The following is a 13,798-nucleotide window of genomic DNA, read 5'->3' as shown; positions in this document are numbered from 1 at the left end:
TCTAAAGACGCAAGTTAGCTTTGGGGAAGCCGGAGGTGGCTGCAACAAAAAATGCTTGATTGTTATATAGCATATATCGCAGTCGCCCATATCGAGCGTCGCGTCGTTAAGATTGTTGGCCAGTGCTGCATGGATGCAACTTATTCAGAGACTGCTCGGAAGTGTGAGCAACTTTGTGAGTTCATCCTCTGATCAACCGAAATAAACCGAGAGATCAACCGGTATCAACCGAGCTCCGACACCTCTACATAATTTTAGAGTCGCAATGCACAGTCTTTATCCAAATTTGCCAACTGCGCATGTTCTTGGGCAAAAGGTAATGTCGCATCACGGGTTTCATAATGCAACCAAGGGAAAACCTCTTGCACAGATGTTTCCTTCATTATTTATTTATTTATTTATTTATTTATTTATTTATTTATTTATTTATTTATTTATTTAAAGAGCGGAGACAACCATTTTTACAATGTTGCTTACATAATGAATGCCCTCGGGAGTGTTTTTTTTTTTTTTTATACGCGAAGTTTGCCGGCCATTTCCCCGATGGAGGACAAGTGTTCAATACTTTTCACGCATGGGAGAAGCGTCTGATGACAGAAGGCTGTCATAGAAGCTCTGCTATTAGAACAAAACAAACGTCCTTTACAACTACATGTGCTTGTGACGTAGCAGATAATGCAAACGCGTTGAGCATAGATGCTCCGTCGCAGAGATAATGCGTATATATATATATTCCACGGACTTTGCTTTTTCGATGCGAAACAGCGCTGAAGAATAGGTTAAGTTTATTTATCTTCAAGTAAATATGATTTCTTTTTTTTACAACTGGCTCCCGAAGTTGTCAATGAATTAAGCAACCTCACGTCAATTTGTAGCAACTATACTAAGTGAACAGACGTTGTCCTGTCGCCCTTAAAGCGCTGAGGGAAAGCTGATAGTCCCTGAGAATTCAGTTAAAAGGTACGATACATGCAGGTGCAATAAACGGAACGTATCACGACACTACAACATGCAACTCGAGCACGTATAATGCGCCTTCCGGCGGGTTTACTTAACGCGTAAGTCCAGCATATGCGCTTTGCGCAAACATATTCCCTCAAACGCTGTATGTCGAAAAAATTAAGCAAGTTTTAAACGTTTGTAAAACGTGAAGGCCTGCCAGCTGTGGAAGAAGACGACGAACGCGCGACCAGTGGCACGAGCGCGTCTCTGTGACCACGTGACGTGTGCAATCATGAACGCACTAGGCACACCTTTAGTAAACCACAACCGTGGAGCAGCCATGGCTTCTGTAGAAGGGGGAACTGGCATTTTGCGACCTCTCGCACTTTGTTTTTTACAAATTACACACTGAAACCGTGCCTGTTGAAACATGGCTTCACAAAAAGAATATTTTCGTTTCGTCAGTTAACTGTCGCCTTTGTGACGTGCCTGAAACCATTGAACACTGTTTTATTGTTTGTAAAGATGCCTTTTTATTTTGGGATGTTATCCATAAAAATTTGCAAAAATATTTTGATCTAAATTCTCACAGTACCCGATATCTGGTTGCTCCGTGTGATGATGTACCATAGGATATGTTTTTACTGATAGGCCTGCATAAAAAAGCCTATGCAAAACTCGTATGCAAAACCGAAATGCAGAAATAACAACTTCTTCAAGATCGCATTTCGCTCAGATGATTACGCACTTAAATGACATTTAGTAGGATCAAGAAGAATGTCAGCCGGATTGGTATCCACTTTTGATTAGTTGTTCAACTTCACCTTTCAAGTTTTTGTTGTGATGAACGGTGTTGCTTTGTGTGACGTTTTCTTTATATGGACTGCTCGTTGACGTGTGATTACGTATGTCCACCTGGTGCTCATATTATTGTAGATAGTTCATGTACATACACCATTTAATTAATTGTAATAAATACCATGCTAAAAAAAGCGGTCATGGCTTCAGGGAATTAGCGTGCTCGTATCGCACCGCGGAGGCCCGGGTTCGATTCCCACCCAGACCGAAATTTAGCGAATTTTCCTTTCAAAGCCACTAATTTACTTTGTTTACAGAAACCTCTATGAGAAATGTGACGTCAATCCGAGCATTTTTAGACGTGTTTTTACTTTTTGCAGCGTCAGCCATTTTTTGTCACGGCCAACGTCACTACAAGTTCACTGAAAGGTAACTGAACGGTTACCCGCCGTGGTTGCTCAATGGCTATGGTGTTGGGCTGCTGAGCACGAGGTCGCGGGATCGAATCCCGGCCACGGTGGCCGCATTTCGATGGGGGCGAAATGCGAAAAAACCCATGTACTTAGATTTAGGTGCACGTTAGAGAACCCCAGGTGGTTCAAATTTCCGGAATCCCCCATTACGGCGTGCCACATAATCAGATCGTGGTTTTAGAACGTAAAACCCCATAATTTTTTAACTGCAAGGTCACCGCCAACATAGACACCTACGGTTTCCGCCTTAATAAGTATGTCAGAAGAACAACGACTAAACAGTTATAAAGGCTAACATGATTAACTTACTTCATCCACCATTATAGGGTCACTACATCTATTCCTCTTATTTTCACTTCAATACAAAACTGCAAAGACAATACAAAAGAACTAAGTTGCTTTTCTCTATAGCTTAGATTTTTTTTTGTGATGGGTCATATTTTAGTGTAGATCTTATTTTATAAATTTTGTAATTATCGTTTTTATACTTGTATATGTGATGCCATTTTTCCATCTGTGGCTTTTGGTGATGCGAGCAGCAAAATTATTACCTTCTCTTTTCTACAAGATATTACTCTTGGAGACGTGCTGCAGACGGCACCCTTCGGGCAAACCCTCCTTGTTGTAACCTTGTATGGCTACCAGCTGCAACAAATGTTCGAACACTCTGTTGGAAACTACAGCTACGTCAACAGAAAAGGACAATTTCTTCAAGTGTCTGGTAAGTTATACAACCAGCGCGTGTGGTTTACGAGGCTAAGCAGACGGGCATAATTTTAAGTACCGTTTCTCAAACGGAGGTTCATGTGCCCCGATTGAGGGAGCTTCGAGAGAGTTCTTGGTTGTCTGCGAGAACCGCTCTGAATACGAAATTGAAGACTCAGAAGTCGGGACTCGACCGCTGAATTCGGGGCGGTTGGCAATCCTATGCGTAAACCTTACTCGAATGGACAACGACTTCTTCGCGTGCTTCGTTTTGGACAGTAATCCGTTATTTTTGTTTTACGGCATCGACATCAGGACATCAACAGCTTGGTCTCTGAAATAAAGTTTTTTTCACTCACTCTCCGTCTGCAAGTGAAGCGCAGAATGCAAGGACATGCGAGGGGTGCAACACGAAGGGTACGCCTGTCCTTGCTTTCTGCGCTTTGTTTACAGTATGTCGCACCAACAAGGCCGAATTACTACCCTTCTTTATTTTACCAGCTTCACGTTAGAGGCCAGCTAGCAGGGGCCCGAATTGACAAATATTTTGTAAGCGTCACGTCTGGGCCTTTTGGCTGAAGATCAATTTAGATCATGTGGGTATGGTGCCGTACGGATCTCTTTATTTTTCTACTTTTATTAAAATAAAAAAAATGCAAGTCTCTGTACACAGCTCGGATATATCGAGACATATGAAAAGCCTCTGGTACAGCAAGGTAATTGCACCAGATATAGTGAAGCGCTTGTAGTCTTGGGCACTGACAAAATAGATCCTGCTCGGCTTGGCTTAAATCTTCGAGATTTTTTAAAATCTTTGCCACAGCGTGAAAAAACTGGCAAAATGAAGTCGCGTACAAAAATGCGTACACATTGACTAAACGCCCGAGGTAGCCCGTGAGGAGTTCAAGGTCAGCGCGAGAGCTAGTACAGTTAGAATCACAGATAAAGTGCAGTAGCATTGACAAAGGAAACTTTGTTCAACCTTTGTTCAAACAAAGCGCGAGCAGTGGCACGAGTGCTTCCCTATGACCACGTGACGTGTGCAATCAGGCATGCACTAGGAATGCCTTTAGTAAGCCATAACCGTGGAGCAGCCGCGGCTTCAGGGAAGTGTGGTCGTCTCGCACCGCGGCGGCCCGGGTTCGATTGCCACCCAGACCAAAATTTAGCAAATTTTCTTTTCGAATCAACTAATTTACTTTGTTTACAGAAATCTCTTTGAGAAATGTGGCGTCAGTCCGAGCATTTTTAGACGTGTTTTACTCTGTGCGGTGTCGGGTCTTTTTTTAGTCACGGCCAAGGTCACTGCAAAGTCAAAGCTAAGTTCACGAAAAGGTCACTGCCAAGGGCACCGCCAACATAGACACCTAAGGCCCGTTAAGCTCACCGCCTTAATAATTTCGTTTCCAATGGCGGAATCGAACCTCGGTCTCTGAGCACAACAGCTCAATGGTTTAACGACAGGCCACAACCGCACGCATACCTCTCTCATGCCAACGCCATGTAGCTTTTCGGGATGATTGGCATGCACGCGCACCACGTGGAGCGTGCTCACGATAGCAGGATCGCGTGAGAGCCCGAGTGAGTGGAAGCTTATGCGCACATCATTCTTCGAGTCACGGCAGTTTTAGATGCGAAGCAGCTTATGGTCGGGGCTATGTCACTCCCTCCCTCCCTCCGCCGTGCGGCGTCCACACCCCTACTGCGCATGTACGCCAAGCTCCGGCTTCCGGAAGCCGGAACCGGAAGACGGCTTCCGCTTCCGCTTCCACTTCCGGTTTCACTTCCTGTTCCGCTTCCGGTTCCGGAAGCCAGCTTCCGGCTTCCGGAGAACGCTTCCGGCGTTTTGCCCGAATGATCCCCCGGTGCTTCGCCCACTCATCACTCATATCATTCACTTCGTGGATATGCGGTGTTGAGAAGAGGGCTCGAGCCGCTGCCACGAAACGGCAGCGGCGGCAGGCTGATCCCGAACTTCGGGCTCGCGAAGCCGAAAGGAAACGTCAACGCCGCCGAGAAGCTGCTACTGATGCAACGAGGGCTCGCGTAATGGGAACTTGAGTCGACCCCATGGCTGCTTCGCATACTACTCAGGGTTCCCCTACGGGAAGATGGTGTAATTTTTTTTGTGGTGTGTGTATCTTGCGATGTATCTCGGGGTTTTAGCGTATCCTCTTTCTACGCGCGACCTTGATGCGCGGCCCGAGGTGAGCGACAAGTTTCGCTCTGGCGGCATCGTTTTCCGGCGTTGCGCTCTTTTGGGCGCTATCGTATATTACGTGGAGCAAGAGACGCGATTGAGCGTCGCTAGCTGAGGCTTCGGCTGGCTGCCGCTCAGCCGAAGCATCAAGGTTATGCGAAAGTTCTAGTTCATCAACAAATGACGAATTAGTCGACAGCTGTTCGAAGCGAGGATAGTAGTTTATTGGCCGTGTAAACTTCTACACATTCGCTTACCAAATAAATTAACAAGCATGGTGTCACGCGCGCACAAGCAAACATGAACACATCTAACTCGATAACCGCTTAAACTCGCTATCAAAACGCTGGAGTGAGGAAGCGCGGCAGCAGCAGCGAGCGAATTGCCCTTCGTGCTGCCTCTCGCTTCAGCGCGAGCTAAGCGGTGAAAATACAGTGCACACGAAGCTACCAGCACTAAGCACACTCTGTCCCCATCGCAGATCGCTTTCAATATAGGGCGCGTGGCCGCGCGCGGTCACGCTTTCAACACGAAGATGAATTCGCTTTTTGCCGCACTTCCTCACTCCAGCGTCTTGAGAGCGAGTTTCCGCAGTCATCGAGTGAAATGTGTTCATGTTTGCTTGTGCGCGCGTGACACCATGCTTATTAATTTAGTTAGCGAATGTTTGCAAGTTTATGCGGCAGGCAATACTACTATCCTTACTTCGTATAGGTGTCTACTAATTTGCTGTGGCAATCGATGCTTCGCCTTTCGGGCTAGACTGTCGAGCTGTGCAGTTTCGTCTTGCCAGTATACAAAAACTTCGCCTACACTGACACTTAGGTGGTGTGGTGGGGTCTGTATGTTTTTTTCTTTAAGGTTACTAATATTGTTATTATTATCATCACCATCATCATTATTATTTCATGGAAAAAAGGTGTGACCATTATCCATCACCAATATCAAAATCGACACCGTGGTCACCGAATAACTATAAGTTCTTGGCAAGAGAGAAACTGTTGTCTTAGGCAGCGGACTATGTATAGCATTTGCTAGACCTGTCGCGACTACTTCCGAAAGATTCCCATTACTGTATGCTTGTTTTAGAAAAGTATGATACTTGTTTTTCAGGAATACGCGTTGCGTACAACTTAAGCTCACCGCCGAACAATCGAGTTGTGTCGATTGACATACTATGTACACAATGTAAGGTACCTGTCTATCAGCCATTGGAAGAGTGCACCATTTACAAAATCGTCACAACTGATTTTGTGGTCAGAGGCGGAGATGGATTTCAGAAGGCGACGAACGCTACTGATTCAGGTAGGTGGATGCTCTACCACACACACCTTTGAATTAAAAAAAAATTTAAGCTCTGCTGAGCACGAGATCGCGGGATCGAATTCCGGCCGCGGCGGCCGCATTTCAATAGAGGCGAAATGCAAAAACGCCCGTGTGCTTGCGTTGTAGTGCACGTTAAAGAACCCCAGGTGGTCAAAATTATTCCGGAGCCCTCCACTACGGCGTGCCTCATAATCAGAACTGGTTTTGGCACGTTAAAACCCCAGAAAGAAAGAAAGAAAGAAAGAAAGAAAGAAAGAAAGAAAGAAAGAAAGAAAGAAGAAAGAAAGATTTTTAAAGCAACGACAATGAAAAACGTAATCATAGTTTGAGCGGTAATAGTAAATTACCCTTTTACGATACTGAAGAAAGCCATTGTTTCGGAGGGCAGGTATGACAAGCCCGAAAAGACGCAGAAAACAGACAGGTGGCGCCGCCACCTTCAAATTCCCGCACCAGCTTGTAGTGAGATCATATATTTTGACGGTGTCTGCATCAGGCTTAGTTAATTTTCTATAGGTAAAGATGGACTACATTCTATAGTAAACAAGCCAAAGACTGTGCTTTGGCTCTTTCAACCATTTTTGCGGCGCCACAATGGCCCGAAAATGAAAATAAAAAAAAAACTTTGAAATCCGTGACGCCACAGTGCATGGCATATCGGCGATGAGGTTATAGCGCAAAATTAAAACATTTACCTTTTTTATTTTTGTTTCTAATAATCATTCTATAACCAGGAAATTAAGAAAGGTTAAATTTTGAAAGAAGGATTTATCAGTCTATAAATTGATTTTGTGTTTATTTTTAGTCTACCATTAAGAGGCCTCATGGAACGCTCTCTTTATGGAAATCATTTCTGCTCTAGGTGTATTCTAAGCATGTGAAAGAACTGATACAAAAAGTAAATATGGTAATTAACACACTCAACCCAAGGTATTAGCCGCAGAAACTTGAAAATACAAGCATAATTAGAGTTACCGTCAACTCAAATTTTTGAGGCCCTGGATGCCATACTTCACTCTCCCATGACGTAGAACTGTGGCGCCCAATAGAAGCATGATATTATTGTTGCATATTGTAAATGGGCGTGGTTGTTAAGGTTGCGAAGGTTGCCATGGTTGCTAAGGCTGCTCAGCAGTTGATAGGATCATCGTGCCCCCCCCCGAGACATGGCAGCGCGCGGTCCAATCTGGGAAATCATGAGATCACTTCTATGGTTAGAACATCTTTCACGAGGCGGACGTTGGCGCTCTAAATGCTCGACTGCTGAAAGTGCTAAATCAACATTTGTACATACCTTGGTATACATACTTATATATAGAACACGGAGTAAGATAAGACAGGAGCGCCGACTCTGCTCGTCTGGAAGGGACACATTCTGAAACGCCGGCTCCTGCTTCACGGCGTGTTCGCCAGACGGCGCTACGAATGATGAAAAACTCTGCAGCGGAGAGGCGGGCCCAACAAACCGAAGGAGCAAAGGCGCGGGGACTCTCTCGCGGCTCCTGCTTGCCTAACCGTTTTGTCGTCTGCTCCGCGCACGCCCTGACGCCTGTAGTGCACATAGCTCTTGCGGTTCACGGTGTGACGTTAGCAGGAGAAATAAGTCATGTATCGTTTTATTTAATTTATTTTATACTGGCCAAATGCAGGGCATTTATAGCAAAACTATAGCAAATGGTAAGGCGATATAACGACAGCGAAAAGAAGTTTTTATGCAAAAGATTACGTTTATCACTCTTTTTTATCTGAGCACGCATCAAGTGCTAAGATGCTTCACTTGCTTCTTTGTTTCTAGCGGTGCTTTTCGTGTCGCCCGGTTCTCTTGCGAGCAGAATCGCCACATTCTCATTAAACATAATAACTGGGAATTCCTGCCAGTGTTTCCTGCTCATGATTTCACAAGAGAAGTTCTGATTATGTGTCTGCATAACTGGGGGAATCATCTCGAAGGCAAGGCTGAGAATTTACAGGGTAGCCAGCCGGTATTTGCACTGGATAACCTCCTTGTCTTTCTTTCCCCTTCTCTCTCTCTCTCTCTACATTACGGCATGTCTCTGGACAAGGAAGGGCACCTGCACTGTGTGTAGTTGTAGACAAATTTAAATTGAGCTCCTCTCGTCCTTCCGCATTGGCGTCCTCTGGTTCCTCCTGGCATTCAGCATCATTGAGCTATGCCAGGCTTCCCTAAACAAATTAAAGGAACGGCTCCGCTTCGAAGTCGAGGCACTTTCTTTACATCTAGTAGGACATCGCCTATGTCCTTGCTGAAGTAACTATCAAAAATAAGCTGCTTCTCGAAGTGTCGCGCACATATTTTGTCCATTGCTCTAAGCGTTCGCTTATTTCAGGAACTTTTTGACGCCACTGGTGCAGTAGAAGATCAGATGGCGAAGCGAAGAGCGAAAACTTTTCGCGTCCTTTGACATAACCAGATTTACAGCCGGGAACAAAACACTGTCCTGTTGCTCAGTCTCTTCACGCGCAAGTATCAAGATACTTTGTTCCGTCAGGCATGAATAAACATACTGCAGACAAGGTAAACAAAGCCAGGTAGACGAAAATTTCGCACCTTCGCTTCCGCGCAGACGTAGAGGAGTGAAAAACAAGTACTTATGTCGTGTCTTTTTGTACAGCATCATTTATCGTCAATTTCCTCTAAAGACATCTAAGAATGTTTCGTATGCGTGCATAAAAGCGCTACCTCGTGTTTATTTGCGCTTTTATTATTTGTGCGCATATATTTTTTGTGTTTGATTGCTGTCAAAATGAGACGGCCGAGGGTCCACGTTTGTAGCACACGACACGCTCTGCGGGTGCCGCGCTGTCCGTTCTGCGCCGCCGTCGCCACCGGTCTCCGCCACTCAACGCATGCGCACATGGAAGCAAGCTGTTGAGTGTTTTCCACGCGCCTCGACAGATGGCGCTACGCGATGTATAATTTGCGTTGCACGGTTTGTCCCGAGCGAATGCGTTGCGCGGCAGCGGAGTCGGCGCTCCTGTTTATCTTACTCCGTGACATAGAAAAGTGTACACACCTTGGAATGTACACGAACGAAGAAAAGCACCTACTCAAGCATCCGCCAAAAGAATTTCAGAATTAAGAGAAAGCGGAACGCAGCAATAATGAAACGCAGAGTACTAAGGGGATAAAATAAATATGAGCTGGTGCGAGGAATCTGTAAAGGAGTGAAGGTGACAGCGCTAACGTTCGCAAATGTAATTCTGTGCTTAAAATCAGACATCGTGTCGGGTGTCGAAGTTCGCCAAAGGTTAGTAGACCAGTTGGCCTTGGGGGCTCTTGACAAAACCACAAATGAGGAGGTGCGGGGAGACATTTTCTGGGCCTCTTTAGAAGTCAGAGAGGCGCAGAGCCAAATTAGCTTTGAGGAAAGACCGCAGGAACATGGATGAAAATAAATGTGTGACTAAAGTGCATAAATATCTGTACCTCAAAAGTGTGGACACAGAATGGAGGAAGAGGCCAAGAAAGTTGGCAACTACGTATAGAGTAGCTGGAAGTGTAAATAGACAACCAGGAGTCATCAAAAACAATGCGAGAGAATAAGAGACAGTAAATTGAATGCAACGTATGCGAGCAAAGAAGACCATGAAGATTTACAAGAATGGGAAGAAGAAATTAGAAGTGAAAATCTGTAGGATAACACAAAGGGCAGTGCCTTGCTATTTTAGGCTCGAGCTGGTTGCCTAAGGCCAAAAAAAAAAAATACATTGGAGAAAATATGCGCAACAATCTGAGGCACGTGTGTGCTGCACACGTGCCGGAGACAAGTCCGGAGACAAGTCCGGAGACAACTCATCACATCTAACGGAATGCATTTACCCAGTGAGAACCGTAGGAAACATCTACCTTCTAGAAGCACTGGGATTTAAAGCGGACGGAAGCGTTAACTGGTCAGCAGTCGAAACAAGCAAGAGACGTTTAGAGTATTGGTGGAAAAAAGCGGGAAAGGAATTGGTAGAAGCGGATCCGTTACAGGTATAGGTATAAATATACAAGGTAGAAGGAAAACGGAAATGATTAAGAAGACAGAATAAAAATGCTGGACTGATAATTATCTACAGATTACGTGATTAGCTCAAGCAAGCTCGGTGACTATTTGACGCCACCCCAATTCGAAGGGGGTGCCAATAAATCATCATCATCGTCACGTTGATGGCGCCGTTTTCATGGTTACAACTCCTCGCGCGTGAATTAGAATGGCTGTAAGACGTAATGCAGTAGATTTTTAGCAATTATCGCCATTTCGTGCGGAGATGAATCGTACATGTAATTTTTAACCATTGATCATAGGGCCGCAGGTCAACGTCATGTCCGTCTTACGAAGTGCAAAAATGCCGCATCGGGATGATGCTATCGGTGCCGCCCGACAAACAAAAGAGCACATCCGCATGTGCTGCGCATGCACTTTTGCTCTTTTGCGCGTGCTCCTCGGCCGTAAATCTGAAATTTCATCGCCTTTGCCAGTCGGATAGCCCACAGAGTTTCCTACAATAATTACTAGAAGGGACTCGGGCACTGCGATTGTTCAGCCATTATATGAATGATGTTTAATACATGGACTTTTCTCACCTTCGCGCTTGTGGATGCGGACGTTCTTGTGGCATCGTTTATTACGCTTTGTCTGCCTTCAATGGACTAAATTTCAAAGCAATCTATACTTCATTTAAATGGAGAAGGCAATAAGGCTCTATGAATACCCATAATGGATGCTGATTGCAGTGGTTCCTCTTCCCCATGCTTTCGTGGAGTAATGGTTTCAATATCGGCCTTCTGTGCTAGAGGTCCTGTGTTCGCGTCCTGCCGTCAGACTACTTTACTAATGACTCTTTAATTATTTATACCGCAATACTTTCTTGAAAATTATCAGTTTGTAAAGTCGCGAAGCCGTTTAAAGCCAGAAGTACGAAGCAAATCCATGTATAGTAATCATCATTCCCGTGCTGACTGAACCGCCCAGCTGGCAGCTCCCGTAGACACTAGCGCCACAGTTCCCTCTAGTAGTAATTGTATGAAAGCTGAAAATCTACGTTTGAAGCTATAGGCCACAGTAGCGCGGTCAATATAGCACGAACAACATGCACTGCGGTGCAGGTAACCACGACCAAGCCTGCACATCACTAGAAACGATATGCACGAGCTGCAGCAGACAGAACGAAGCTGCTTCCGATAATCGTTCGAAGCTAAAAAAAAAAAAAAAAAAAAGAGCGCTTATTGCAGATGGCCAATTGCATTTGTACAGAAGCAGCAGTACGGTGGCTTCTAGCCACCATAGCAGCAGCCTCGATGCGCCATGAAAGGCGGCGCTTGCGTCGTAAGAAAAAAAAAAAAAAAAAACAGTAAACCTTCAAACCTCAAGCGTGCACTGGTGTGTCCACATTGCAACAGCAGGCGAAAAAAGCTGATAATGTGGGGTGCCTGAATAGCTAAATTTCTAAACAACTAAATTAAGAATATTTGCAAAAGACTTCCTTCGAATATCTAATTGAATGCCGTAATTGCGGTAGGTTGCTCCAAGTCTTTATTTTTTTATTGAAAAAATAAAATCACTATTTCAGTTATTTAAGTTATAGCTGTAATGTTGTTAACGAGTTGGTCTCAGCTCAACTTAGAAGCTTGTAAATTGAAAACAACCAAAATGTTATTGTATATGGTGCGCCATGACACGGGTAGTAGTGAAGCAAAGATCACCACGTTCACGTAGTAGAGTGCTGTGCTTGCTGAAGAGGCGAAGTGTAATACTACAGCACCACACATTAGTTTCAAAGAACTGCAAACGTATTAAGTTTGAACAAATAATAAATTGTTTTGCCTAAATCGGGACAACAAATTTGTAGGGTGCATAAGGCGAGGCACGGTATTTCAACTACTGGAAACCACTGCGCAGGAATGACCTCCTCGATACAATAGCTCAGCAACTGTTGCCTCCGCAAAGCAACCGCAGCTCCGCTCCAGCAAAATCATTCAGGAGATTGTATATCTCCACTTACATCAATCTTTCTACATTTAGTAATTCGGTAGCTTCAAATGGCTACATCTCGGATCGAATGCAAAACGAATAGCAACGGCTATTCGATTGGTATTCGAAATGTCGAATATTCACACACCGCCACTGAATATCTTGTGAAAGCTCAGCCTCCTGCAAACAACACCAGACTGGGCGAACGCACGTGAATTTCGTTGCCTTCAAGGACGCGTACATGCGAACCTCACTCGTAACGGCGACACTGCCAAACGAAGTCAGCGCTGCACGGTCATATTAAGGCGATGCGGAAGCAAATGAAACAATCTTTGCAGCAACTACATGCTGATTTCAACACCACCGTGGCCAGAACGGCTGTGCAAATAATGCACGCTGTGGAGACAATTGCCGGCTGCTCTTCATAAGTTAGAAGCATTGTTGCCGAGCACACAAGACGCACGTCTGTGGCAACATGCGTTTGTTCCATAATCATTTCCACCCCTTGCTTTCATTTACCTCCTATGTCTAGCGTGTGCGTTTTTATTGCGATAGCAATTATATGGACACTTCAACCGGATTTCTGCCGTCGGCATCGCCGTCGGCGTCGCCGTGAGGTTCCGTATAGATAAAATCTTCGCCGCGCGCCGTATGCCCCAGCGGAAGCGTGCGGGGACGCGCGCTATCACGGAGAGCGAACGCACTCAATCTCCCACGCGCAAGCAAGGAAGCGGAAAGCCAGCGCCGGAGGGAGCAGTGGGGGGGGGGGCACTTCTACGCTGCCAACAACCGCGCTCGTCGCTCGTCCGCACAGTCTCTTATCTCTCCCACGCGCAAGCAAGGAAGCGGTAAGCCAGCGCCGGAGGGAGCGGAGGGGGAAGGGGGGGGGGGCGCACTTCTACGCTGCCAACAACCGCGATCGTCGCTCGCTCGCACCGTCTCTTATCTCCACACGGCTCTGACCGTAATGCGCTCTGTTTCCGTTGAAGCGATAGACCGCACGTACGTTCGCCGCTGCGGCGTATCCGCTTGCTGCCAGAGTTTTGACGGTCGTTGTCTGCAGTCATTCAGTGTGAGCTATTCATGTTTGTTTGTGCGCGCTCACACCACGCTTGTTCATTCAGTTAGTAATAGTCGGGCCACATTTACAACGCACGCTACACATGCAATGCTGCCCGGATCGGCAGTGCAGCGCTACAGATGTGTCCCTTCGCACGCGCTGCCCACGGGAAGCGCTTCTCATCAACACCACCGTTTCACACGCCTTCTCGTGGTCATCGAGTCTCTCGTCATGTCGGTCTACTTACGCCGCAGCACACCTCCTTACTTAATCAGCTCATGTTTACTACAATTCATATTGCTACCAAAGCCGCTCA

General features: G+C 45.7%; 1 protein-coding gene across 1 annotated transcript in view; it reads left to right on the top strand.

Moving 5' to 3' along the window:
- Positions 1 to 2,759: 2,759 nt before the first annotated feature.
- Positions 2,760 to 13,798, top strand: part of LOC119434449 (5'-nucleotidase-like) — a 12,816-nt gene continuing 1,777 nt past the window's right edge. Inside the window, exons 1-2 of the mRNA XM_037701599.2 lie at positions 2,760 to 2,934; positions 6,232 to 6,423. Coding sequence (XP_037557527.1) covers positions 2,868 to 2,934; positions 6,232 to 6,423 — 259 coding nt within the window. The 5' untranslated portion in view covers positions 2,760 to 2,867. The remainder of the gene's footprint in view (positions 2,935 to 6,231; positions 6,424 to 13,798) is intronic.

This window comes from Dermacentor silvarum, unplaced genomic scaffold (genome assembly GCF_013339745.2).
Source record: "Dermacentor silvarum isolate Dsil-2018 unplaced genomic scaffold, BIME_Dsil_1.4 Seq10734, whole genome shotgun sequence".
Taxonomy (NCBI): domain Eukaryota; kingdom Metazoa; phylum Arthropoda; class Arachnida; order Ixodida; family Ixodidae; genus Dermacentor; species Dermacentor silvarum.
Note: the sequence above shows the minus strand (reverse complement) of the source record. Positions and strands in the feature narration are given on the sequence as shown.